General features: G+C 37.1%; 3 protein-coding genes across 4 annotated transcripts; all 3 read right to left on the bottom strand.

The window, feature by feature from the left end:
* Positions 1–452: 452 nt before the first annotated feature.
* Positions 453–14,778, bottom strand: LOC110834653 (dehydrogenase/reductase SDR family member 11-like). 2 transcript variants are annotated; one of them, XM_022074049.2, is made up of 7 exons: positions 14,621–14,778; positions 14,263–14,413; positions 13,895–14,063; positions 13,107–13,236; positions 12,485–12,608; positions 12,240–12,392; positions 453–854 (listed from the first exon to the last, which is right to left on the bottom strand). In XM_022074049.2, the coding sequence occupies exons 2-7, from the start codon at positions 14,392–14,394 to the stop codon at positions 813–815; spliced, it is 750 nt and encodes a 249-aa protein (XP_021929741.2). In that variant the 5' UTR covers positions 14,395–14,413; positions 14,621–14,778; the 3' UTR covers positions 453–812. The 2 variants fall into 2 exon arrangements, with proteins under 2 accessions (XP_021929741.2, XP_087212487.1); XM_087356361.1 differs by lacking the exon at positions 453–854 and adding an exon at positions 11,569–11,970 and having other exon boundaries at positions 14,621–14,777.
* A 2,120-nt stretch (positions 14,779–16,898) lies between these two features.
* LOC110834652 (farnesol dehydrogenase-like) lies at positions 16,899–20,092 on the bottom strand. Its single transcript, XM_022074048.2, has 7 exons — positions 19,939–20,092; positions 19,407–19,585; positions 18,879–19,047; positions 18,189–18,318; positions 17,646–17,769; positions 17,405–17,557; positions 16,899–17,180 (listed from the first exon to the last, which is right to left on the bottom strand). Exons 2-7 carry the CDS (start codon positions 19,536–19,538, stop codon positions 17,139–17,141), a joined length of 750 nt encoding a protein of 249 aa, XP_021929740.2. The 5' UTR covers positions 19,539–19,585; positions 19,939–20,092; the 3' UTR covers positions 16,899–17,138.
* Positions 20,093–21,612: 1,520 nt separating this feature from the next.
* On the bottom strand, positions 21,613–24,593 carry LOC110834649 (farnesol dehydrogenase-like). The gene is made up of 7 exons (XM_022074044.2): positions 24,444–24,593; positions 23,771–23,938; positions 23,425–23,593; positions 22,747–22,876; positions 22,276–22,405; positions 21,880–22,032; positions 21,613–21,790 (listed from the first exon to the last, which is right to left on the bottom strand). Exons 2-7 carry the CDS (start codon positions 23,900–23,902, stop codon positions 21,749–21,751), a joined length of 756 nt encoding a protein of 251 aa, XP_021929736.2. The 5' UTR covers positions 23,903–23,938; positions 24,444–24,593; the 3' UTR covers positions 21,613–21,748.
* Positions 24,594–24,824: the final 231 nt, after the last annotated feature.

Genomic DNA, 24,824 nt, shown 5'->3' with positions numbered 1-24,824 from the left:
TCAGGAGGTCAAGCTGCTGCCAACCAATCGTAGGATTGATTACAAAAGAAGAAGAAGAAGTGGCTGGCTGGCTGTCAGAAAAGCTGACTGCGTTGTTGCATAACATATTGACAGTGGCCAAAGACTTTAAAATTTCAACACTGATGTTACAAAATTCGCCAAAAAGTCCTTGTTTCAGTTCAGTCCCAGTCAGAACCTCAGATCTACATTCCCTAGGATCCATTTAAACTCTTGTCTATTTGCTGTCATACGTTCCGTCCACTTTTGAAGAGTTCTGCCAGATGCATAACATTCCTGTGCACGTGTCTGAAAGGTTAAGAGTTGTTAACTTCTACTTCTTCTTCTTCTTTTTTAGTTTTTTTTTTCATTTTGTGTTTCCTTCACTGCATAAAATATGCACTTGTATAGACGTATTGAGACAGAAACCTGTCCAAGGAGAGTCGTAAACAATATTAGAGTACACTAATTTATTAACAATTTATGGTGAGAACATTTTTTGTCATACACAATTATTCCTTACTTATTAAAGATATTATGTTATCCCAATTTTATAAACCAGTGTATTTCAACATTATTTTAGGGTTGAGCACGTTCATTCATCGTGAAAACCAGAAACTATGATTTGTTGACTTATGCATTTCGGCCAAAGAAGTCGTGTCTTGTCCCTTTCTTCGTCGATGTCCTTCTGGTTGTGTAAGAAGAAAATATTAGAAATAAAGTAAGGCAAATACAATGCTTTGTGGGGTGCAAACCCCTACCCAGTAGACCTATGAATTATATTCTACCCTCTTAGCCATGGTTTTGACATTCTCTTAAATCGTTGGTCCGTTGGGCTTTATAATCAGCTCATGAATCTGAAACACAAAATTAATTTCGGCCTGGAATACATGACACATAGCAAAAACAGCTGGTCTTTGAAACAGGGACGTACCGAACACGAAAGAAGGGTAGTAACCAACACACAGGGACAACCTACGTGGCTATGCCTGGGTAGCGTGTATCAGTTATTCAGTAGTACGTTATAACCACTGAAGGGCAGTTAATAGGTTTTTTGTTGGGAATTATTATAATCGAATGCATTCGAAAGTTTTACAAAATGACCGATTATGTCGAATCTTCCTATTAAAAATTTATTGGATGGAATTAACCAAATCCAATATAACCTTTCACCAGATTTTTATTTGTGAGTAAAATATGAAAGAAATGCCCAAATACAATTGTTTCAGTTGTATTATTTCGGGTAGAAATATGTCTATTAATAATATAACTTCAGAGATCCTTACTGTTTCCGTCACTTATCGTAAAAATATGGATGTAACAAGGACCCCAAAACTAAATATCATTAAAATTTATTAACTCTTCAAGCCCGAAACATAAAATAGTTGTTTTCTGATTGAATGATAATTATATATTAATATTTTTATTTTTTTTATAACTCATGGGTTATATGAAGTTAAAATAAAATTGCATAACATTGTACAAAACCATTGGTTCGTAAGATTTAATTTTGACCTATATCTGTTGAAAACATTTTCAGTAATTGTATTTTTCTGTATTTAATGAAATTCAAGGAAAAAGTAATTTATGCTAGGTAATGTTTTATCTGTTAGTGTGATTAACTTTGTAAGAATTCTTCTTTTTACGAATCTTAAACGTTCGGGCAGCCAAATTCGAAACCTTTCACTCCCTAACGCTCGAGCTTACGCTTGAGGAAACCTGTTCCTGGTAAACCCATTCCATCAGCTGTGTGATTTGTCCCTGCGATTAAATCCACGCAGTCTGTGTTCCTAACACATTGCCTGCCAACCTACACGTTTCCAAAATACTTCCCGGCCGAATGATTGTGCATTTCTTACGTTACTTACATAGAACGAAGATGTACTAATACTTTGCATGCACCCCAGTTTTTTCTTGTCATATCTTGCATTTCATGATTGTTTAGTAGGATAACTGACTTTTGAAAGTATTCAAGGATACAGTAGATTACAAATATATTGTTATTTTCCAGTTTTATTTATTTATTTATTATAATTAATTATTGTATTACAACAAGAAATATAAGGATATATGATTAAATGAAGCTATATTTTAGGCTAATGCTGATAGTTCGTTTCTACATCACGGACGGTGGATTGTCAGAAATGTTCTCATTTAAATCAATTATCTGAATTAATAGCTGAGCGGGTTTTCAAGATATGTGTATTTGCTAAAATGTGCTGTTATACAGGCATAATGTTGAACCATTCTCTGTTCCTAAGGTCTCGTTGCGTATTAAGAATCGTATATCGAGTTCTCGATATTGTTGAAGTTTATAATTGTCCAGTTTGTTCATGGCTACGACACTGAGTACATAGATAAATACGGTTTTGATAGTTAAATAGTGTGTAAGTTATTAAAATTCTCGATGTATAAATGTTTTGCTTGCTAACTAACTCCATCTAACATAATCCATGTTGAGAAGCTAATCAAGAAATAATCCGCATTTTATGAAACCAGAATATTTGTTACCATGTTTCCTGGTCCCTATTGCAACTGCGATGAACCTAAACAAGGTCAAAGTTTCTTTGCTATAAATATTGCTATCGGAGTGTGAGTTCTTTCATATAAATTCTTGCTTTACCTGCGTAGCTGAATCAACTTACCACAATAAGGCTGTTTCTAATTTGTTGCCACGATGAAGCTCCCTCTGCCTGCAGCATTTATCGTGTCTATCCCCATTGGTACACAGTTTTCGAAGGTACAGTTGTTTGAGCTTTTGGTCACAGCTCCCAGCGTCGCTCGACTGTCAAAGGAGTCGTATATTGAAATATTTTTGCTTTAACAGTAATTTTCATTACATACAATAAATAATTCAATTTTCTTTCGACAGTATAATTTATCTGAATTGAGAAATGCACGAGTGACTTGAAGAATGCGTCTCATTGTTCGGTCTGGGAATACAGAGTTAAGAGTCAAAGGGGACACTGGGTTAGTCGTTTCGAATCGAGCACGTAGCATGAATATTTTCTCTTTCGGACCGCCATCCGTCCGTTTCTCATACACCTCTTTCTTAAGTCACTGGCTGACCCGCCGCTCTTTAAATTAAAAATACTTGGAAATTATTCGCATTGTTATGGTACTTTGCAAAGTAGGGAAAATTAAGAGAAAACAGAGATTCTCGTGAAGCAGGGGCCTGATCGAACTAGCATCAAAGAAGCTATGTTTGAGAACCGGGGTTCCATCCAGCAAGGCAAAATTTATCTTTGTCTCTGTGTCTAAAGTGGCTATGGAGTGTATACAGAGGTCTTTTTGGGCGGCTTGAAAGCAGCAGAAGCGTGAAGCTGACCATTCACCTTCATGCAGTGCCCAGGTTAAGAATATATGACACTATAATCCTAAACGTCCATATATGTCGGTATTGTACTCCACGAAAGCAAAACGGGAAGTCAGGAGTTTTTTCCACAGTTATTTTAACGCCAGTGAGATGAGATATTCTCGTAAGCAATTAGACGTCTTGTTCTTTTCGACGGTTATTAGATATCGTACCTTATCCATATGTTGAATTTATTTGGCCTCACACCCCAAAACGTACAGTTACTTGCTAATGCCTCAGTGTAATAAAATATAGAACGAACATGGGAACAAAATAATATATTCCGTGGATCTGTAAAAGGCAAATAAGAACAAATTATGTAATGAAAATCTTACCTACTTCCGCGTTATGTCTAATTTAGTACGTCAAAATTGATAGACAGAACTGTTTCATTAATCGACGAAGCCTTGAATAGCTTATTATGTTACTCTATAGACTAATTGTCTAATAAGCCCAACATTACGCCCTTCGAAAGATGGAAAACAAAATTGTGTTACCTAATTCGATGACAACCTGTGACAACGTTTATTCGTATATTACAATAATTACTTGATCGATTAATGGTTAGAAACGGCCGACAACCATAATTCTAAATAATCCATTTTTAATAACTTCCATCTAAATGGGTCATGTTTAAGTTAAGTAGTTTGGTGATTTGATAATTTGGCGTTTACTGCTTTCAAGTATGAATCATATTATGCTATCGTATTGACCTTTAACTACTAACACTTGAAAGTCTGAGCCTCGAAACATGGTTTTATACAACAGAATAGCTTACTAAGACTTCTTCAAACAAAATATATTTAAACCGATACTAAATCATTTTCAGATTAATTTAGAATTTTTAAAACTAATTATATAGTTACTTTATATATTTTATATTAAACAAATATTACAGTTTTCACTTCTTACCTCCAATTCTTAAGTGCAGGAAAAACAACGGATTTATTAACAGTCCACAATTCGGTGATCCCAACCTCCATTTACCCAAAAATTCACATCACCTGATGAAATAAAAGCGTTCTAGAACAAATATTTGTAATAGTGTAATATCCTTTAAAAATTGAACTAAAAGTATTTGTACTTGTTATATAGGCCTACAAACTGTAAAGCTTGCAAATGTTTGTCTTCTCTGCATACTCTCTGAAAACTGCTTCTTACCTCGTGATTTTCTGTAGTTCCATTCATAGCCTACGAATATATTCTACCTTACAATTTCTCTGTGCAGTGATATCCGTGCATTATTAATAATGCGGACACATGTAGGATGCGTACAAATAGGCTACCATTTTCAGGAATTAATAAAATGCAGTCTGTCTGTAGTTCTGTGCAATGAGAAATGCGCAATTGTAACTGCCTCTGACATCTATTTCTATGCTTTCAAGCCTGAAAATGGAGGTTCAATAGCCACAGGATCGAAAAACCGTAGATCATGAAGATTGCGGTTGTGTGGGCGAATTTCGGCTGCTAAAATTCCTACATTACATTTTAGTTTTAATGTTTCGATTTCTTTACTATGTTGAAAACAAGCATTTTTGCAGCTGAGTCACATTTAGAAATCTTAATCATGCAGCCAGCTTTTTCTGCATAAATGACGCCAATGTGGATGTGATATTTGTTTCCTACGCTACTAGCAGTTTGCTTATTACGATAATATTACTTTATTTTTAAAATCACATATTCATCCGGCGGGCTGTATCATGCTAGCTGCTTCTGCCAGGTCTGATTCCCTCTTAGTAAGTCATTTCCCTACCGTCTTCATCGGATGTTCCAAGTCCCCACAGAGGATTTCCGTTTGTGTGGATCACATCCGTAAAATTAGCATCTCCGGAAACTAAACGCACCTCTGAAGCCTGGCCTGTAAAGAATGGCCCTGCAGGATCCAGACCTGCAAGATTCAGTGTTAAAAACGTTAATATTTACACTAACAAAAGCCTTACAGCCAAAATAGAAGTTATTAAGTCTAATTTTCCAAAGAACATTCAAAGCCTACTTTCTGGGTTTCGTGTGTTTTATAGTGCTATTAACAAGGCAGGAACTGTTATTATTAGCTATTTTTACGAGAAAGCAAACCAAACATAGCTTTTGTAGGTGATGTTTGTCCTGTCTCCTTTAGTTTTTAAACTAAAATTATAGGTTCTCATATGATGCTTAATATATAACTGATAAACTTTTAGATAAAAGTAAAGCTGTTACGTCATTTAAGGGCTACATAGGGGTGAGTGGTCAGCATCACGCACCGGCCGCTCTTTACCCCTGGGAAAGGACCTCGATACCCATTGGACACGAGGGTGGGTGGGCCCCAGTACCAGTCTGGACGCAAAATATTTCAATACGTTAATGTAATTATTTTAATGTCGTGATTTTTTAAGTAACTTTATTTATTGCACCAAATAATACGTATTAAGTCTGTTTCATAAAAGTTGTTGCTAAGTTAATAACTAATCTAGTGCCGACGTTAAATTATGTGTGGTACTATAGGCTTCATTGCGTCGTTCTGAATTAAACAACGGGGAAGATTTTACCTGTATACCTTTAATAACAAATCACCTGTTATTCTACCAATACCAGGTATTCCCTTTGCTACGTAAGCACATACATGTGCCCCTAAACTTAGTCCGATGCAATGGATGTTGGATGGGTTGGTCCCTGCTGTGATCATAGTTTCCACCATTCTGGAAAAAAAGTTCGAAATTCACAACAGTAAGAAGAGGAAGAACACGTCATGTGGGACAGTTTCTTGTAATCAGCGAGGAAGAGCTTGAGGCTATCATTTTATTCGATTCTACTGAATTGATTTAGTAGAATGGTGTTCATTCTCTGAAGGATCGTAAGCTACAGCAGCAAAATCACAAGACGTATTATTATTTTTGGGGTCGGAGTTGAAATACGAAGTCCACTCAAGCTCTGGGTCTCAGCCTGCTACCCAGTGCGAAGACACAGGAAATAAATAATCTTGTAATCAAATATGATGGCTTTAAAAATACGAATAGGTACATTGTATTAAACGCAACTGGGAATGAGCTATTAATATTCGGAGTATGAAAGCAATGAAGTATATAAAATTATTTATCTCTACTTTATGATCTAAGCGTAGGGTAATTATTTTAGATATAGAGGATTTTTCTAATAAATGAATATAAAGTTGTGACTGGCGCACATTAACAAATTAAATAATAACTATATGTTATTTCTCAACAGTGTCGTATTGTATTACGTGCGTGTTAGACGAGAATGTAGTAGGATAATCTTCAGTAAAGCTTGGTGAAAAATTCGCATACCGATGCAGATGTATTTTAATCTTGAAAAGTAGGACATTTTATGACAACTATCGATATAAAATAGTTTTTAATTATACAACATCCCTTGTGGGTAATTTACTTACTTGATCACATATCTCGCTGCAACTCTTAAGTCTGATACAGCTTGTGCATAGTTCAAGTTAACACTAAACTTGCCATAGTCTACGAAAAAAACATTAGCATCAACCTGTAAGAAAATTGCAAAATTGGGTCACCACGTCATATTGTAAAATTATAAAATGGGTTTTTGAAATTGTCGTGCTATTTTCTTTATTACAGACATTTTTTTCCATATTGTGACAAGAAAACTATTGCAACACTCACACGTGATAAATACGCGGTCGTCACATTTCTCATGGAAGATGAAGTCTCCGAGCCCATCCATCCATGGAAAACAAATGCTGTTTTCTTCGTTACGTCGCAGAAGTCTGGAATTTTGGATGTGTTTTCTGGTGTAAAGACGACCGGATAAACTACGTTTGACCTGCGGAACAAATGTATAACTTCGGTATTTATGGAGACAAGTCTGAGAAATATCGAAACATCTTACTTCTATGCTATTAAAATATCAAAATTTGGCATATGGTACAGGTTACATTAAAACATTATTAAAATGTAATAAAACCTTATTTTATTTCTTCACTGTATGTTACGTCGTTTTAATAATCCTGTATTATAGTCGTTTCGTTTAATGTGGTTGTATCCGGTTAGTTTCTTTTATTTGTACAGTCATACTCATTAGAGCGTCACACTTTACTTAATACCAATACGGGCGTTAAATCGGGGTGACGGCAAATTGATTTTTGTTTGTATAGCAGTTAAATTGAATTGGAAATATAGTTGCAACAATATAAATGAAAGCTTTGATTTATGTAAACGCCTGTCTTATATTATTCTGGCATTACTGATGGTGATTATTAACAGTTATAATGGGAAGAAGAGATTAATTCAAGCAAGGGTGTATTGATTCTGTTCATACCTGGTAGTAAGAAGATATTTGACCGGATCTTGTATACACCTGGGTTCTGGAACTGGCCGTGTGAGTGTTTGCCATGGTGGGCCCAAATCATAACATTCATTATCGGGACAGCACTTCTGCTTAGCTGTAGGAAGAAAATTGCTAACTAAATTCTGCACATTAAGATCTACTGAATAATTGTGCCGAATCCTAAAACAATTCTGTGGTCTTTGGAATGACTATTGATCAATAACATCATTAACCTTAATATGAGGTATAGTTGCCCTGTCACAAGTATTAGCCTATACAACAGAATGTTTTTATCTAATGACATTTTTCCTGAATAAATTCTTCTCTACGTTGTTATTTTATAATTTATTTGGTAATCTCATGTGAGACCATTATTTCAGTATATTTTATCCAATATTTTTCGTCCCAATACAGTGTTTTAATAACTTTTATTGGCGGCATTCTTAATTGTTTCTTCAGTTATTTTCAGTTTTAAGAGTATTGTAATCTACGACTTCAGTTATTCATGAACAGAGGTATTGTGATCTATTTGCTAATTTTGGTTTCATGGCACGTTCAGGGATGCCACGTAATCAAATTCGGCAGCAGTGTTAGAAAATGATGAAAGACTCTCGGGTTACAAACCGCAAAACAAAGCAAAGGACGGGCCTCCGGCAACACCATACTACGAGCTACTACCTGCCGTCCACCGCCAGTTCCCATCGGCGAGCGCGCGTACTGTACTTTAATTAGTTAATTTACTCACCGTAGGTTAATGAAGGGACAAGAAGCAGCAGTATAAAACACAAGGAAGTGGAATGCATGGCGTTTCCAGTAATGTGGCCACTCTTGTATTTGTGGTCCTCTGTCAAGCACTAGGGCGTTAAACTTTGTTATTATGGCTCTTATTTATTTCATGTTCATTTTATCCTGGGCTTAGAATTTTTTAAAAGGTTTGCTCCACATTCAAGAAAAGATATGAAGTAGTTGTTCAAGGTACAAAAAATGAGCGCAGAGAAGCCTTGAATTAGTCAGTGCCAGGGAAAAGGGCATTAGTCCAATTAAGTCAATGGAAGTATGATTGTAACTTTACAGCCTCATTTCACCTTATCTACAATTTTGCAAAACTGTCACTCCAGCCTTAAGTTAAAGTGTAAATTGTGTAATAATTCTACAGTTCCCTTGAAAATCAATAAACATTTTTTTTTTTTTAGAATCTTCCGAAAATTGTTTCTCGTTTCTTAGACTTTAGTGGTTTTTTCGCTTTACCCTAGCACCACAGAATTTGCATATTGATAAAAGTTACATTGTTTCGAATATTTAAAAACGTAAGTATTTGTTTAGATAGTCTCGGAACGCGTGATATATCGTTGAGAAAGTGGCTCGACTTATCTGTGGATTGATAAATACTAAATGCACATTTTATATTTCTGTTTTACTTTTTGCAAATGCAAACAAGGTATAAATGTGAAAAATGGAAAAGTGTCGGTACATGACACCATTTGATACATAATTTCTGCGTAGTGTTTGAGTCTGTTCCCTTTCACAGTTTTTGAACCAATGAGCCGATTTGTTGAACCGTGTTATGAACGGTTTAAACCATATAAAAAAAAATTTGGGTAACTAATTTCTATTAGGCCTACTTAATTGATCGATTAGTAGATTCGACTTGGTTCGATACGTTAGACTTTTACGATTTGGATTACCTTATTAATTACTCTTGGGTGTCCAGACGTCACTTTTAATGTGTGACTTGAATACCAAATCCTTAAAAATTTCGTCTTCGTAAATTATGATTTTTATACTGTGCACCTAAACGTTATTTAGTGTGTCCATCCAGACCAGACGTCATTAAATACGCCGTTGCTGCATTGCTTACCATCCCGTTTGCTTCCTGTACTGGAGCCGAATTTCAGAGACATTGCAACTCACATCTTAAATAACTGGCAACAGTCCTGATGCTGTGACACATGTTACAGATAGGAGGGCAAGTTTATTTCACAGTTAATTCGTCATCAAGATAGAGGCTAAAATATTTCCGATTCTTAAATATGATATCTGTACACAAAATGATGCTACCAAAAAGAACTTAAAACGCAAATCTCTGTAACTTTGCTTGTTTGGGACTGTATTGTTCTGAATTAAGATATTCGATGCGTTTTCTTCCAGTTTTCTTCTCATGTTGTTCGATAATCGGGTGTTGAGGAGGATATTTGGGCCTAAGAGAGAAGACGATGGGGCGTGGAGAAAACTGCACAATGACGAGCTTAAAAATCTGTACTGCTCACCCAGTATTGTGAGGGTGATTAAGTCGAGAAGAGTGAGATGGGCGGGACATGTAGCGCGCATGGATGGGACAAGAGGTGTGCACCGGGTACTGGTTGGGAAACCTGAAGGGAAGAGACCGCTGGGGAGACCTAGACGTAGATGGGAGGATAATCTCAGGCGGGATCTATGGGAGATAGGAGTTGAAGGAAACTGGATTTTGTTGGCCCAGGACAGGGTCCGGTGGAGGGCTTTGGTTAATTCGGTGATGAACCTTCGGTTTCCCTAAGCCATCTAGTTAGTTAGTTAGTTGTTCGATCTTTAGTCTTCAGTTTTGCTTGTGAAAGAAAATTCATTCTTCTTCACGGGAGAATACTCATCAGAGAGTTAAAAAATCCTCCCTCCTGTTCAGGTGCCGAAACTGTGAACACAGCACGTGACGTCTGTGAAAAATTTCAGTTCCATAAAAAGTAAAAATAGAGACCTACGTAGGCATGAACACACTCTACGATATTATTAACCTGGAACTGAGGCAGCGTCTTGTCAATGCCAGGTTTTGGCGTGGGAGTTGAACCTTAAGATTCTGTCATTTGAAAGTACTTAGTCATATCCTTCGTTAGTTAATTGGACATAAATATGAAATGTGGTCTTCTAGATTGTGACGCTGTGCAGTCTTTTAAGTGATTACCAACACTTCGGAGGAAAGTATCGCCTTCATTTTTAGGGTTTAAAGTAACCACACCTTTGTTATAAATAGCATTGTCAGCAGAAACACAACTGGCTTTGAGACTGATCTTGAAATTGTGATTATACATACATTTGCAGCAGTCCCTAATGTTGATGTGTACGTACACTGACAGAATCAGAAATGAAAAGACAACTGTTTTTGTTTTAGTTACATTAATAGGTAAAGGAACTTCTAGACGCAGTGTTGAATGATCACGCCCAGCCAAGATACCTGCATAATTATTGCAATAGAAGCTCACAAAAAGCTGTTCTAGCATGAAACTTCAAAATTTTAATTCAAATCTTTTGAGCTTGCACAAATCCGTCGTTGTAAGGGAGATCCAGACAACAGATTCATATTCCATTTTGGGCCTCACAAGGGTGGTGTGCAAAACACAGAGTTTGTCGGGAGTGGAGAGGAAAGAACATTTATAATCCAATTTTGTTAAGCCTAAAGAAAATGTGTTTTCCTAATCAGTGTGGCGAAAAAAATAGTGCTTATAGTCCAACAGATCCAACGTAAAATAAAATTATTATACATTGTATAATTAAAGTTAATAAAGTAATTTTACTGACATTAAGAGTCATGTTTTTACCAGAAAATTAATTTTGAAGCCAAACAGTGCCTTGCTGTAAAAATTTAGTTATGAACATTATTAATGCAACGATATATCTGTAAATCATCAGCAGACAAGAGGCACTAACATATAGCCACGTATGTCAGTAATTGATGTACTGAATAGCAATGGTCCTAACGTGGATTTCCGTGTGGCTCCAGATTTCACAATATATGGAAATACAAACATCATCTATTGGTCAGATAGCTGTGAGACCAACTGACACAACGATTATGTGTCTTATTGTTTTGTGTCTTATTGTAGGACCACTGCCACCGGGTAAAAACCCATTTGCAGTCAATAATAAATAATAATAATAATTACTCACAGTAAACAATATTAGAGTACACTAATTTATTAACAATTTATGGTGAGAACATTTTTTGTCATACACAATTATTCCTTACTTATTAAAGATATTATGTTATCCCAATTTTATAAACCAGTGTATTTCAACATTATTTTAGGGTTGAGCACGTTCATTTATCGTGAAAACCAGAAACTATGATTTGTTGACTTATGCATTTCGGCCAAAGAAGTCGTGTCTTGTCTCTTTCTTCGTCGATGTCCTTCTGGTTGTGTAAGAAGCAAATATTAGAAATAAAGTAAGGCAAATACAATGCTTTGTGGGGTGCAAACCCCTACCCAGTAGACCTATGAATTTTATTCTACCCTCTTAGCCATGGTTTTGACATTCTCTTAAATCGTTGGTCCGTTGGGCTTTATAATCAGCTCATGAATCTGAAACACAAAATTAATTTCGGCCTGGAATACATGACACATAGCAAAAACAGCTGGTCTTTGAAACAAGGACGTACCGAACACGAAAGAAGGGTAGTAACCAACACACAGGGACAACCTACGTGGAAGGGAAAAAATATGATAAATATGAAGGAAAGAGATGGAGAGAGACAGAAAGAATGAAGGAAAGAAAGAAAATAAGAACATCGCAGGAAGTAAACAAGGAAACGAATGAAGAAGGACCAAAGATTTGTATGTGACATACTCACTTGTACATGTGGTGGTGTGCCAAGGACATACAATACCGCATTTGCAATTTCTTCCGGTTCTAGGGAAGGCATGTTCTTAAAAGCTTCCAACATTTTTTTTGGAGTTTTGGAGGCTTCCGCAATTCCAGTTCTTACAGTTCCGGGACTGATACTCTGCAAGGTGTGAAGAAATTAACCATTCAATGATGCCAGTCAGGCCACTGCGTAAGTGCCACTACTCCGACGAAATGTACATTTATACGCACTGTGACACGGATCTTCGACTTGAGGTTGACCAGCTCACGACGCAGCCCCTCGGTCAGAGCGGAGACGGCATGTTTAGAGGCAGAATACATGAAGAACGAAGGGGGTATCTGGTGAGCTGTTTCACTAAATAAAACGTACTAGTCAATAACATATTAAAATAAAAAGTTCTTTGGATATTTTCCATCGTTTAGTAAAATAATAAAATAGAAAACAACGTTTCGGAGATGGGGCTCTATCTCCGTCTTCAGGTACCTACTCTGTTGGGCCCAATAGATAGAGCTAATCCCAATCTCCTGTTTTTTTAACAAAGAATCTAGAGGATGGATGATATCCAGACCGATCTTTATTTTAATTTTTATAGTGCGTCATTATTAAAAGCCTAAAATTATTATAATTATTGTGTAATAATTCTTAGAACTGGGAATAAGTATAATTACGTCATAATATAGATACACTCCACGCATCTCTTAGTTCGGATAGTGGTTTCCTGGGTTTTTGAACTATATGTACCAACGTTTCGGAGGAACAAGCTGCCTTCATCTTCAGAATGCACCTAACCAACGAGTCAATTGTCAATCCAATTCACGACATGTAGAAGTGTTCCACTGAACACCAGCCTACCTGCTCATATTTATGATGTGTCCATCATCCACTCCTTTCTCCCTCATGGACTGCAAAGCTTCTTTAGCGCATATACTGTAACCAAGTACATTCACTTCCATGATTTTCCTCCAGTTCTCTGACGGTCCATCTTAAAACCATAATTATTTATTGTTACAACTGTGCACAGTACATAAATAAACCATTAACTTTTTTTGTTTGTTCTTGGATTACTTTGGAGACACGTTTGAAGCCGAATAGATCATGTGACATCAAATGGGATTTATAATTGTTAGTTATAAATTGAAAGGAAGTATCTGTGGCATGTTTTAAGGAACTGTCATACCATTTGTCTGGAGGAACTGAGGAAAACGTCAACCAGAACAGTTGGCCTTTAGCCGTGTCTTGAGTACTTAATTTCTTACACACGAACAAGAGTTGTAACTCAGCTACTAGTACGTATGGTTTATTGGTTGAAGTCAATTTATGAGGTATAATGTATGTCTTTCTTATTTTGAAATTACATGCTGTTGTATTCTATTTGCTATGAAAGGTTATGTAGTCTCCTATCTGAAAATAAATTTAAGTTATTCTGTGTGAATATAAAGCTTTTTCCCTGAGAGAGAAAAAAATTGGAGGATTTTTTTTAAAAATAAGTGTTTAAGGGAAATATTATTACACAAGTGGAAATATGTAGCCAGAGAAATACAATGTGTTAAATGGTGAAAATGTTGTGTGATCTTCTCCAGTTATTTTTGTATAGTGAAACGAAACTCACTTCGTAGAAACGTGCGTGTGTACTCACTCACCTATGAGATTGTTGTAATCGGCAACCCCGGCATTGTTAACGTGAATGTCAGTTCCTCCAAGGTTAGACTTAACCCATTTAAAGGCCTCCTTAATATCTGATTCCTTCCTGACGTCACATTTGAGAGGATACAGTTTTCCTTGCGAGGATCTGAGAGAATTTGACATCTCCTAAAAATGTCATAAAGTCGAAATTATAACCGAAGGCCAAAATAAACTGTAGTCTAACACGTTTTTTCTGAAAGGACTATAAATATTTTAATGAGCTAATATTTTAGCCTACAAGTAACTGGCCTTGGAAACAAGCAATTGAATTTAATTTATCAGAGAACTGTGTGGAATGTGATTTCAGTGAATTGCACTACTCTACCTCCATTCTCTGAACCTGAAGATCCAGTCCGACCACTTTGAGCCCTTTCTTGACGAGTTCCTGGGCGATGGCCGCTCCTATCCCAGAATTGGCTCCCGTTACCACGGCAACACGACCTGACCAACGCTCCATAGTTGAATTTCCCTTTGTACTGGAAACAAAAATTTTAACATAAAATTCTAAATTGTTTAAAGTACCCGAATTTTTAATTAGTCCCTAGTTATATGTAAAAATATTCCGCTTATATTTTTCCTTCGGTTACATGTAAACATTTTATTTATTATTAAATAAAATAATCTTGTCTTCTATCATCATCTTCGCCTGAAGAGACACTTTCATTTATCTTCTTTTTTCGTACCTTCAAACAGCGGACGTTACACGAAATGAGTTTGTGATACTGAACGCTGCATGATGTTAGCTGAATCTGGACTGGCCTGTGACCTCATTTGTTACGCATGCGCAACTGTTTCTCTCAATTTGACGAGAATCTGCTGTGTCATATTAAAACTTGAAACGTAATGTTTCTGCGAAGGAATCTGAGTGGCTTCATGTTATTATCAGTAAGAGCCTCGCCCATATCTCCGTGAGATACAAGAACTGTAGGTAATATATGACTCGCGAGCCGGAAGGGACCGCAAAGGAATTCAGTCACCCGGTGATAGCCCTATTAAATTTTATCAAAAATATATCCGGTCTTGTAATGTTTCGTTTCTTATACACGTCACACAGACTTTTCAATGATTGTTTAAATTTTGGTTTCTTATTCTCTTAACACGACAATTTCTCTTCACTTGTAATCTTATGCTTTTAATGTTCTCTTAAAACACCAGAGCGAGCGAATTTTTGAAATGCGTACTTTGTGATTTTAAATTTATGATTGTACTTGATTTTCATTTGTTGTCGATATAAATCCAGGGTATTATTGGGGTGTATGGGGTGTGCCGCAGGGGTAGCACCTTTTCCTCTGACGGTAGCGTCAAGCGACGTAGACGCGGGATAGTCAGAAGGGTGGACAGATATGACGAATTTCTGGTAGGAGACAGCAGTCCTATCAACACTGTTTTAAGGCGGCCGAAGAATGACTTCGATACGGCTTAATGCAGACATCTCCAGCCGCGGTCAGAACGACTGTATCTGCCGGAATACTGAGGCGTAGAAGGACACTGGAACCTGCTACGCTATACTCCCATGAATACATGAATGAAATTTCGAGAAGACACTACATCATGTCACTACACGTCTGACAAGACGTTGGATTTCAGAGGGAGATATTGGAAACTAAAAAAAAAAAACCTGTTACAAAACGTATTACACTACAGAATTAACATCCCCCCCCCCCATATTTAGTTAACCCTTCAACGTGGGAATTTAAATTCCGCGCTGCTTGACGAGGAGTGGTGGCCATTTAAATTTTGCTCTAAAACACTTTATTTATCATAACGTTTGAACTATATAACATATAATGATCAATTCTTCACTGAAATCCTCTTAAAAGATGGTTTTATAATTTCAGCGTATAATATGAACATCCTGTGTGTGACAAATGCTAGTAGTCGATTAGACGTTGAGAGTTGTACGTAATTTATTGAAACGTCAGCAAAAGTCAACGTTACCCAAATACATAGTTTTTATCTTTTTCTAGCGGTTCCTGCACATGACGCAATGTCTTTGAGGCATTGAATTTCTTTCCTGTGTCAATAATACGCGGGAGTAAATATGTCTGCGCCAGCTGATATTCTGACAGCGAACTGAAGGCCACATATATGCATCATACTTGGCAGTTATAACCGTCTCTTACTAAGAACTCTTCTGATTATAGACTTCTGAGTATAGGGGTGCTAAAATTGTTGATATTTGAAGACACAGATAAACATAACTGTATATCTATATATATATTATGGAGCCCCTTGACCGTTTCAGATAATTTTTTTTCCTCTCTACTTCGCTGGAGCAGTTATCGTGTCATATGAGACTGAGAGAATGAGTTATCTTACCTCTACAAACAAACAGCTCAGTGTTCTTTGGAAGATTGTGTAACCTCTTAGGTCACGCATTTAATCACAGACTAGCCTTTAGAGAACGAAGAATGCGACGTTGCCAATACATGATCAGAAAGAGCATTTCTTCCACACCAGATCAACTACAAACATCATATATCAGTCGTTATTGTTTCCATAATTATGGGCTTTTGAAATTAGGCTTAACAGCAGACCGGGAATTTAAATGCCAGGGCGTCACAAGACGTCCAACTACGGTGAAGGGTTAAATGTCCCTGTGTCGAGAACTTGCACGCACAAAATTTCAGATCTCAACGGAGAACAGCCGTTAATGATATACGACAATTCATCTTTTTTATCGTGATTCGTATTTAAGCAAAATATATGAATTTGAATTTGCTGTAACGTTAGGGAAAATTGTACCGATACGGACCGGAATTAGGACATTCGCCTTACCACATTTAAAAGAAATCCGTTTAGGAATTTCGGAGACATAAAATACAGACTGACGTACGGATTATACACTCCGTGAAATCATCAACGGTTTGTGATGGTGGTATAAGCTCTAATGGAGGCTGGGTTTATTTAAAACAAAGGAACAACAGGCTAGTTCATGAACATACCTTATAAAAACACACATACTTCTTATTTATTATATTTGATGAATAAATATATATTGATTTATAATGCAGCGTTACATATATGTCTAGCATATTTTTATGCTTATATTTAATATATAAAATAGGTCAGATACAGTCTTATAACTACGAGGTAACATAGTATTGCCACACATCAAAACAATTTTAATTGAGAGGCGTATAGAGTCGTGGCTGTACAGTTGTCTAGCTCCTTACTTCTCACAGCTCCAGAGTAGAATTTTCACATTGGTTCTCCAACAGGTTTTATGGTCAGCTCGTGGATCTGAAAGAAACATAAGTCCTTCGTGCAAGTCAAAGTCAGTTTTCTTTAGGGGGGGTATTCGATCATGTGAATATAAAAGTAAACAGCGATTATTTCCGTAAACTGCATCAACTAATCGATCTTTTTAATGGAGATGCGTTCTGTTATATTTTAGGTAGGAGCTGAAATTTTAAATAGTATCTAGATGAGCTTCGACTTCAATTGGTTAAGTGTGATACTCTTACTTGAACGTGTGGCGGAGTTCCAAGAACGTACAAGATACAATCAGCCACGTCTTTGGCCTCTAAAAACGGAATGTCCTTGAAATCTTCCAACACTTCTTTTGGAATGCCTGAAGCTTCACCCAACTCTGTTAGTACGCTCCCTGGACTGATGCTCTGTGAACAAATCAGTACGTTCTTACCTCATCCTGAAAGGTGTACCATTCTATAAAACATCGTTTTTCTTACGTAGTTTTACACTCACAGTGACTCTTATTTTTGAGTTCTTCTTCACCAGTTCACGACGAAGCCCCTCAGTCAGAGCGGTAACGGCGTGTTTCGACGCAGAGTACATGTAGAAATTGAAAGGTGTTCCATGACCAGTAATGCTGTTCAGGTAGAAACAAATTAATCTTTAATTAAACGCAAAAAATACTCATTAAAACGTCCAGAGCCGAGGAAATACAGACCTAAGTTGATAATTTAGTCTAATTTAGTCTTTGATGTTTCACATTAGGAGAAGCTGTGAGTTATACGGATCCTATAATGTTGTAATGGCAGTGAAATCAAGACAGGTTTACAATGAGCTGGATGTGTAGCTCAGAGACATAATTCATGCAGAATTGTGGAAGGTAGACATAAGCGAATTGACATTAATGCGAATCTCGGGTACGTACAAGCAGTCACTATGACATTCCAGAACATAGGCGTTGGCATTCTGGACATTGCTTACCGTGTAATGTTATAGGCCTGTGTTCTACGTAGTGATAAAAGTGTCATTAAATGAACCAAAAATGTACAGACACACCTGTTAATATGAATAATGTGTCCGTCATTCACCCCCTTCTCATTCATGATTTCCAGAGCTTCTTTAGTGCAAATACTGAGGCCCAGAACATTTATGTCTATGATGTTACGCCACTTCTGGACCGGTCCATCTGAAAGCCAGAATTAGGCATAATTGTATTTTAAATTTTATAAAGTTTATGTGGAGTTAAGGAATTTCAGGATTTCATTTCTTCTATTGGAATACTTAACAAAAAAACAGACAGGCCTGTATAGCTTATGTGGCTAAGCGGGCAGTTGGTAGGCTAGGAAATAATGTAGCAGTATATGACAAGATATGTAAGCCTGTGTTATTCGTAAATAGATATCATATTTTTTTCCTAATATAAGGAGAGCTTTTTCTTCTCGATATTTCCTGAATAATTTACTGCTCATTGCATTTGCGCACGTTAAATTTTATCAGGTGTAGTGCCAGAAACTAGTCATTTATTGAAACTATTTTATTTTCTTATATAATATTGGAAAAAAATTAAGAGCGATTAGGCAGTCTTAAATAACCTGATGATCAACACCGACATCTTTACCACCGCGAGTGTCTTGTATCTTATAAAGCATATCTCTACAGGGAATTTCATGTTTTGCTTAAATGACATTTTTCTTAACTGAAAATGTAGTGATAACTTATAACATTAATGCAGAATCACTCACCTACCTGTAAGGGTGTTGAAATCACAGACTCCGGCGTTATTGACGAGAATGTTAATGCCACCTAGATTTGACTTCACCCATTTGAAGGCTTCCCTAACATCTGATTCTTTACTGACGTCACATTTGAGAGAGTACAGCTTTCCTGAAGCTGATTCGAGGGAATTCGCCAACTCCTGTAAAGAGCAGATACAACCATAGGATGTTTGTATGAATACGTCCTCTAAATTTTGACGTTTTAGTTCAGATATTAATAGGATGATCAAATCAAAGACTATGACATAGGCGGGGTATGTAGCACGCATGCGGGAAAATAAAAGTACTTACAGAATTTTGATTGCAGCGAAATATTAAAATGTATCAGCTTCTCAACAAGGGTTCTGCTCTGTGGAGTTAGTAATTTTGAGCGTATGTGAAAATAATACGCACTTAATTTTAGGAAGGTATTTAGAAGAGAAGTGTTCACTGTATTCTAGTAAATAGGACATAAAATTTTAAAAAATAATTTCAGCTCATTAGATGAATATTCACACACCTCAACCCTCTCCACTCTGCGCGCCAGTCCGACCACTTTGAGCCCTTTCTTGACGAGTTCCTGGGCGATGGCCGCTCCTATCCCAGAACTGGCTCCTGTTACCACGGCAACACGACCTGCCCAACGCTCCATTCTTGATTTAAGTATTGATTTTTTTTAATAGAATTTCCCTGCTTTTTCTGAAATTAAATTTAATAAATTTCAGAATCAGAGCGTGTCATATGCCTATATATCGTTGATACAGACGTAAATGATTAATAATCATATACCTCCATTTCGTTGAGTTTAGAGATGTGAATATATTTGTGCTCATATATCTTTCAGACTGTGGGTTCATTGTTTATTTATCGACGGAGCCTATTAAAGCAATATACACATCTTAACGTGCAAGATCCAAAAATAGTTTTGCGTGCCTGTTGAAGAGATGAACTCAGACCCTCTAGATATTTTGCTGTCACATCTACTATTGTCTTTACAGACCTCACAGAACAGGAAAGTTACGTAAAACCACATAAACAACTAGCATACATACCTCGAGAACAGATCACTTCTCGCTCGCGCGTCGTAGCTAACTGCTTGTTTTTAAGCTCCTGTCAGCTTGTTATGTAACTAGGAAGGAATGAAATATTGCCTAGTCATGCCTCTACTGAAGGAGAGTTCATTTCTAGTGGTGTAACATTCATGAGTGTAGGTTATCAACTGATGGGCCATGAAAAACAATAAGATTACATTAATGCTCGTCACGATGATCATCCTGTCAATCGTTTTACCAAAGTAATGCTTAGAATTTAATTGCGTAATATTGAGAAATGTCTGTGTTCGAGTAATTTGTATAAAATTCTGATTTCTTACGGTGTCTAAGTGAAATGAGGTATTCTAGGACGGTTATCTGGATAGATACCGAATAATAATTTGATTTTTCGGACGCTATGTCATCAGGAACTGATGATGGAGACAGATGAAATCTCATAATTTCCATAGAATTTCTCATTTGTAAATTATTCCCTCGGGCGAAACTCCGGGTTATTGATAGACGAGTGGAATTCTGTTGGCAGACTACAATTTTTAAAGAACAGGTCGTCAAATTATTTCCATTTTCTTCGTTACTGTCTTATGTCGCTCCGTTTCTTGATCGTAACATTAACGTCTTGCATTTGTGTGTAATTTTATTCTACGTATTACAAACTCTTCGTTACTGTGTCTTCTTTAACTTGCTTTTTATTTATGCACGTCGTATCAATAGACAGTATTTAAGGCTTTGACCGGGATGTTCTTTTGTTAAATCTTATGTGGTAACGCCTGATTCGACTTCTAATGGTTAAGTGAAGTGTTTTCTTCGCGATACGGTCTGGATTCGTAAATATTATGAAGACGAACTTCGGCTTCAAAGGGTTAACCAGCTGATTTTCGTAATGGTGAGGTGTAGTGTTTTCTTCGCGGTACGGACTGAATTCATAAATAATATTCAGACGATCTTCGGCTTCAAAGGGTTAATAGCGTCAATTGAAAAGTCGATTAATAAATAATTGCGCTGCAAAGTTGTGAAAGGAAGTTGTCGTGACCTAAGGTAGAAAATTATTCCTACTTTTCAAATATTTATTAATATACTCACAATACAGCTGATAAATGTCATGTAACCAATGGCGTGAACCTTGTACCCAACGTAGACTCTACGCACATATTACATTTAAATTGTTACAATGCCCATATTTGCTGGAGGGACTGAGAAAAGTTACGAAAACCCGTGTCAATATAGACGGGCTCTAAGACAATATTTTGAATTCGGGATCTTAAAAATACGAAGCAGTGTGCTGTTCAATAATTTGTGACGTTCAGTGTCTCCTGATTCAGCTGATTGATTAATGTTGGCTACTGAGTCTGAAGGTAACTTGCCATCTTAACTTTTTGTGCATAACAAAACCAACGAGCCCATCATGCAAACGTGTGAGATGGGATTAATATTAGCACAATCAAAAGCGTGGTCTGATATATTTGTTAGTATTATCCTCCCATCTATACTTAGGTCTCCAAAGTGGTGTTTTCCTTCCTGTACTTCGACTATTATATATATATCTGTGCACTTCTAACATTTCATGTACGTGTTGAGTAGGAGTTTATCGTGTGTTTTTCTGTTTAACTGATGATAAGGATGTGTTTTTATTAAAAAGAAGGAAGAGGCTGTATTAGAAAATGTTAAGCTGTAGGAAATGTTTAAATACTATTTATTTTCTTGCTGCAATGATACATTGAAAACATTTAATGATTCTTGAAGGGTTGATTCAACAGAGTATAGAAACTGTGGATTGGTTTGCGTCATTGTTTAGCCAAAACCCTTCTTTTTTTTAGAACATCTCTCCAATTGGCTTTATAGTCAGTTCGTGGATCTGAAAAACAAGGAAAGGAATTGTTAATATCATATTAATTTTACATTATATTCACAACAGAGCAGCCATTTCAAACGTGAAGTACCCACCTGTACATGTGGAGGGGTTCCCAGAACGTATATCACGGCATCTGCGATGTCTTTCGAGTTCAGGTATGGCATGTTTCCTAAAGATTCAAATGCTTCTTTCGGGAAGGCCGATGCCTCTGCTATTTCTGTACGTACAGCTCCAGGACTCACGCTCTGAAAATATCACACAGAAAGACGGAGTCAACTTAGCAATAAATATGTAAAACCACCAGCCTGCTACATGAACATACCTATTACTTATGGATAATGTCCACAAAAATAATGTTTAATATATTAGCGCCGTCAGGAACATTTAGATTTAGCTATGTAATGTATATCTTTTAATCTGAGTGACAGGCCCCATGTCAGGAGTAGAGATTTTATATCACAAAAAAATTCAAGTAGTTTTACACTCACAGAGACCCGGATCTTGGAATTCTGCTTCACCAGTTCTCGACGAAGCCCCTCAGTCAGCGCTGTAACAGCGTGTTTGGATGCAGAATACATTGCTATGCCTACGTTTGAGGGTGGTTTGTGACCAACAACGCTGTTTAATATGCAACAGAAACATAGACATTTCAGTAACTGTGTAATTACAGGTATTAATCATAGAGATTCCCAGACTTTCACGAACCTCTTCCATGACGAAATGCAACACGCATATCACCATACAGGCTTAAGATTTTCTGCGAATTTCACTCCCCACCTCCACAGATACAGTAACATCATACATATCAATCGTATATTTGAATTACATTTCAGACAGCGGACACAGACGGTCAATCTGTCAGATAGCTTTATTTTTCCACGGTATATATTTGTGCCATGAAGAGATTCGCGAGCCACATTTTGGCATCCATCAAGTCCGTGTTTCTTAGGCTCACTGACCTGTTGATGTGGATGATGTGTCCGTCGTCCACTCCACTCTCCTTCATGGACTGGAGCGCTTCTTTGGTGCACACACTGAGACCCAGGACGTTGAGATCAAAGATTTTTCTCCACAACTCCGTTGGTCCATCTGTTAACAAAATTAAGTTGTCCAAACTTGAACGAAGTTACTAAAACGACTTAGCTATTCTAAAGAGCGGCAGAGAAAGAAGAACTCTGCTGACGAATACTTGAAACCAGTACTCCAGTTATGACGAACATGTATGTACATACGTACAGCCTACTACCTAATGTGCGTATAACTCACTTTCTTCTAGCGCGTTCCAGCATGTCTCTGCTTGAATATACTGAAAAATTGTGATTGTACAGGGTTGCATATTTACTACAGTTCGAAAAAAATTATGTTTTCGTGCATGGGCAAATATTCTTCTTAAAACTCCATTTTAAATAAAGGCTTAGGGAGAATAGGCAAACAGTCTAGCCTGCTATTGCTTTTTCTCAAACTTCAGAGACTCGGGGTGATCATAGTCGGTGGAATGACAGCCTTCTCACACCAAACGCAAGAACTACTTTGTGGCAGTGAACTGGGCTAAACTATTTTGGTCCACAATGATGTCAGAATAAATTTCTTCCCACATTCCTTAAGAGGGACTCGTCTATATGTAAGTGCGTATATACCTATGAGGTTACTGAAGGATGCTACTCCCGCGTTGTTCACGAGGATATCCACTCCCCCGACGTTGGTCTTGATCCACTTGAAGGCTTCCCTGACCTCTGATTCTTTGCTTACGTCACACTTTAATGGGTATAATTTCCCTGCTGCCGATTTGAGGGAATTTTTCAAAGCCTGTAAAATTACGAGACACCAATCCGACATGAGGCCCACATCATAAATCAATCTCTTTCATATTTTATGGCGACGTAAATATGTTTATGTTCTACATTGATGTCACTGTGTTAAGGTAACATTTTATACAATCAGAGCACTTTACGTAATCTAATTGCTTTCAAATATGAGTCTTACTTCGACTCTGTCCACTCTGCGCGCCAGTCCGACCACTTTGAGCCCTTTCTTGACGAGTTCCTGGGTGATGGCCTCTCCTATCCCAGCACTGGCTCCCGTTACCACGGCAACACGACCTGACCAACGTTCCATTGTAGAAATACGTTGCTTTTCTATCGAAACTTTCCTCTGAAATGAGATGTGCTAATAGATACTTGTGGTTTTCCTCTACGTTAGCTACCAGCTTGACACTCAAAGAAGAATGTGATAGAGATGGAACTGAATACTCCCCCGAATAAAACCCCGTAATTGAACACCGCAGATACCCATTTCCACCAAGAAGTATGACCCTGAGCCAATTCTATATAGCTCAGATCTTAAAAGGAGATTCCCCCAATATTTATGCATTACGCTGTTATTGACTTGTCTTCTGAGTAGTCGCTTTTCAGATTGCGTATGTACGTGTTTACTGTCTTCCTTATCCGAACTACGTTTAGCTTGAACTCAACTAATCACAAGATTCGTTTTTTAAATGACATTGTTTTTATCACTTCAGTTTTAGTTTTGTGTCAAAATCATGCATTTTTCACTTCCCTTAGCATGCTTCGTGTCCTTTCCATTTAATATTGCTTAGTTTGAGCATCCTTACAATATGAACAGTGTTTAAGCGCCTAATAGTGAACATGATTATTACCTCTGAAACTCCGTCTGAAGAAATTGCACTTGAACTCTCTGACTGTCCTTGCGTTACTGCGTTAGCTGCGAGAAATCAGTGAGATTTATACGCATGAGATAAGAAGGAGAGTCGAATGAAAGCTGCCTTGTCATGGCCTTCATCATTAACGTGACTGTACATTAGATGCACAGACCTTGACGACAATAGACGGTTTGTTCAGTAAAGACGAGAGTATTATAGATTAAGATATTTTGCTAAGTAACTGTGTTGACGTAATTCCGTCTCCAGATAATTACTGTTGCTCCGGTAGTCGATAAATATTGCGTCTTTTACGGAACTCGAAGGTTTATTACTGTTTTACAACAGCCCGTCACTAGGAACCTTATTCCAAGCCCAGAC

The sequence above is a fragment of the Zootermopsis nevadensis genome, unplaced genomic scaffold (assembly GCF_977971745.1).
Source record: "Zootermopsis nevadensis isolate Lab colony 2312 unplaced genomic scaffold, Znev_1.0 Znev_ptg000027l, whole genome shotgun sequence".
Classification (NCBI taxonomy): domain Eukaryota; kingdom Metazoa; phylum Arthropoda; class Insecta; order Blattodea; family Termopsidae; genus Zootermopsis; species Zootermopsis nevadensis.
This window is presented reverse-complemented; position numbering and strand designations above follow the sequence as displayed.

Coding starts and splice junctions, on each gene's coding strand:
- LOC110834652 (XM_022074048.2), bottom strand. CDS start 19,538: ATGGAGCGTTGGGCAGGTCGTGTTGCCGTGGTAACAGGAGCCAGTTCT. Junction 19,048..19,406: donor GCAGAGTGGAGAGGGTTGAG/GTGTGTGAATAT, acceptor TGCTCTTTACAG/GAGTTGGCGAATTCCCTCGA. Junction 17,770..18,188: donor CACATTATTCATATTAACAG/GTGTGTCTGTAC, acceptor CTACCTGAACAG/CATTACTGGTCATGGAACAC.
- LOC110834653 (XM_022074049.2), bottom strand. CDS start 14,394: ATGGAGCGTTGGTCAGGTCGTGTTGCCGTGGTAACGGGAGCCAATTCT. Junction 14,064..14,262: donor TTCAGGTTCAGAGAATGGAG/GTAGAGTAGTGC, acceptor TGACATTTTTAG/GAGATGTCAAATTCTCTCAG. Junction 855..12,239: donor GCACACCACCACATGTACAA/GTGAGTATGTCA, acceptor TTTGTGTTTCAG/ATTCATGAGCTGATTATAAA.
- LOC110834649 (XM_022074044.2), bottom strand. CDS start 23,902: ATGGAACGTTGGTCAGGTCGTGTTGCCGTGGTAACGGGAGCCAGTGCT. Junction 22,877..23,424: donor ATCCTTCAGTAACCTCATAG/GTATATACGCAC, acceptor TTTTGTTAACAG/ATGGACCAACGGAGTTGTGG. Junction 22,406..22,746: donor CACATCATCCACATCAACAG/GTCAGTGAGCCT, acceptor CATATTAAACAG/CGTTGTTGGTCACAAACCAC.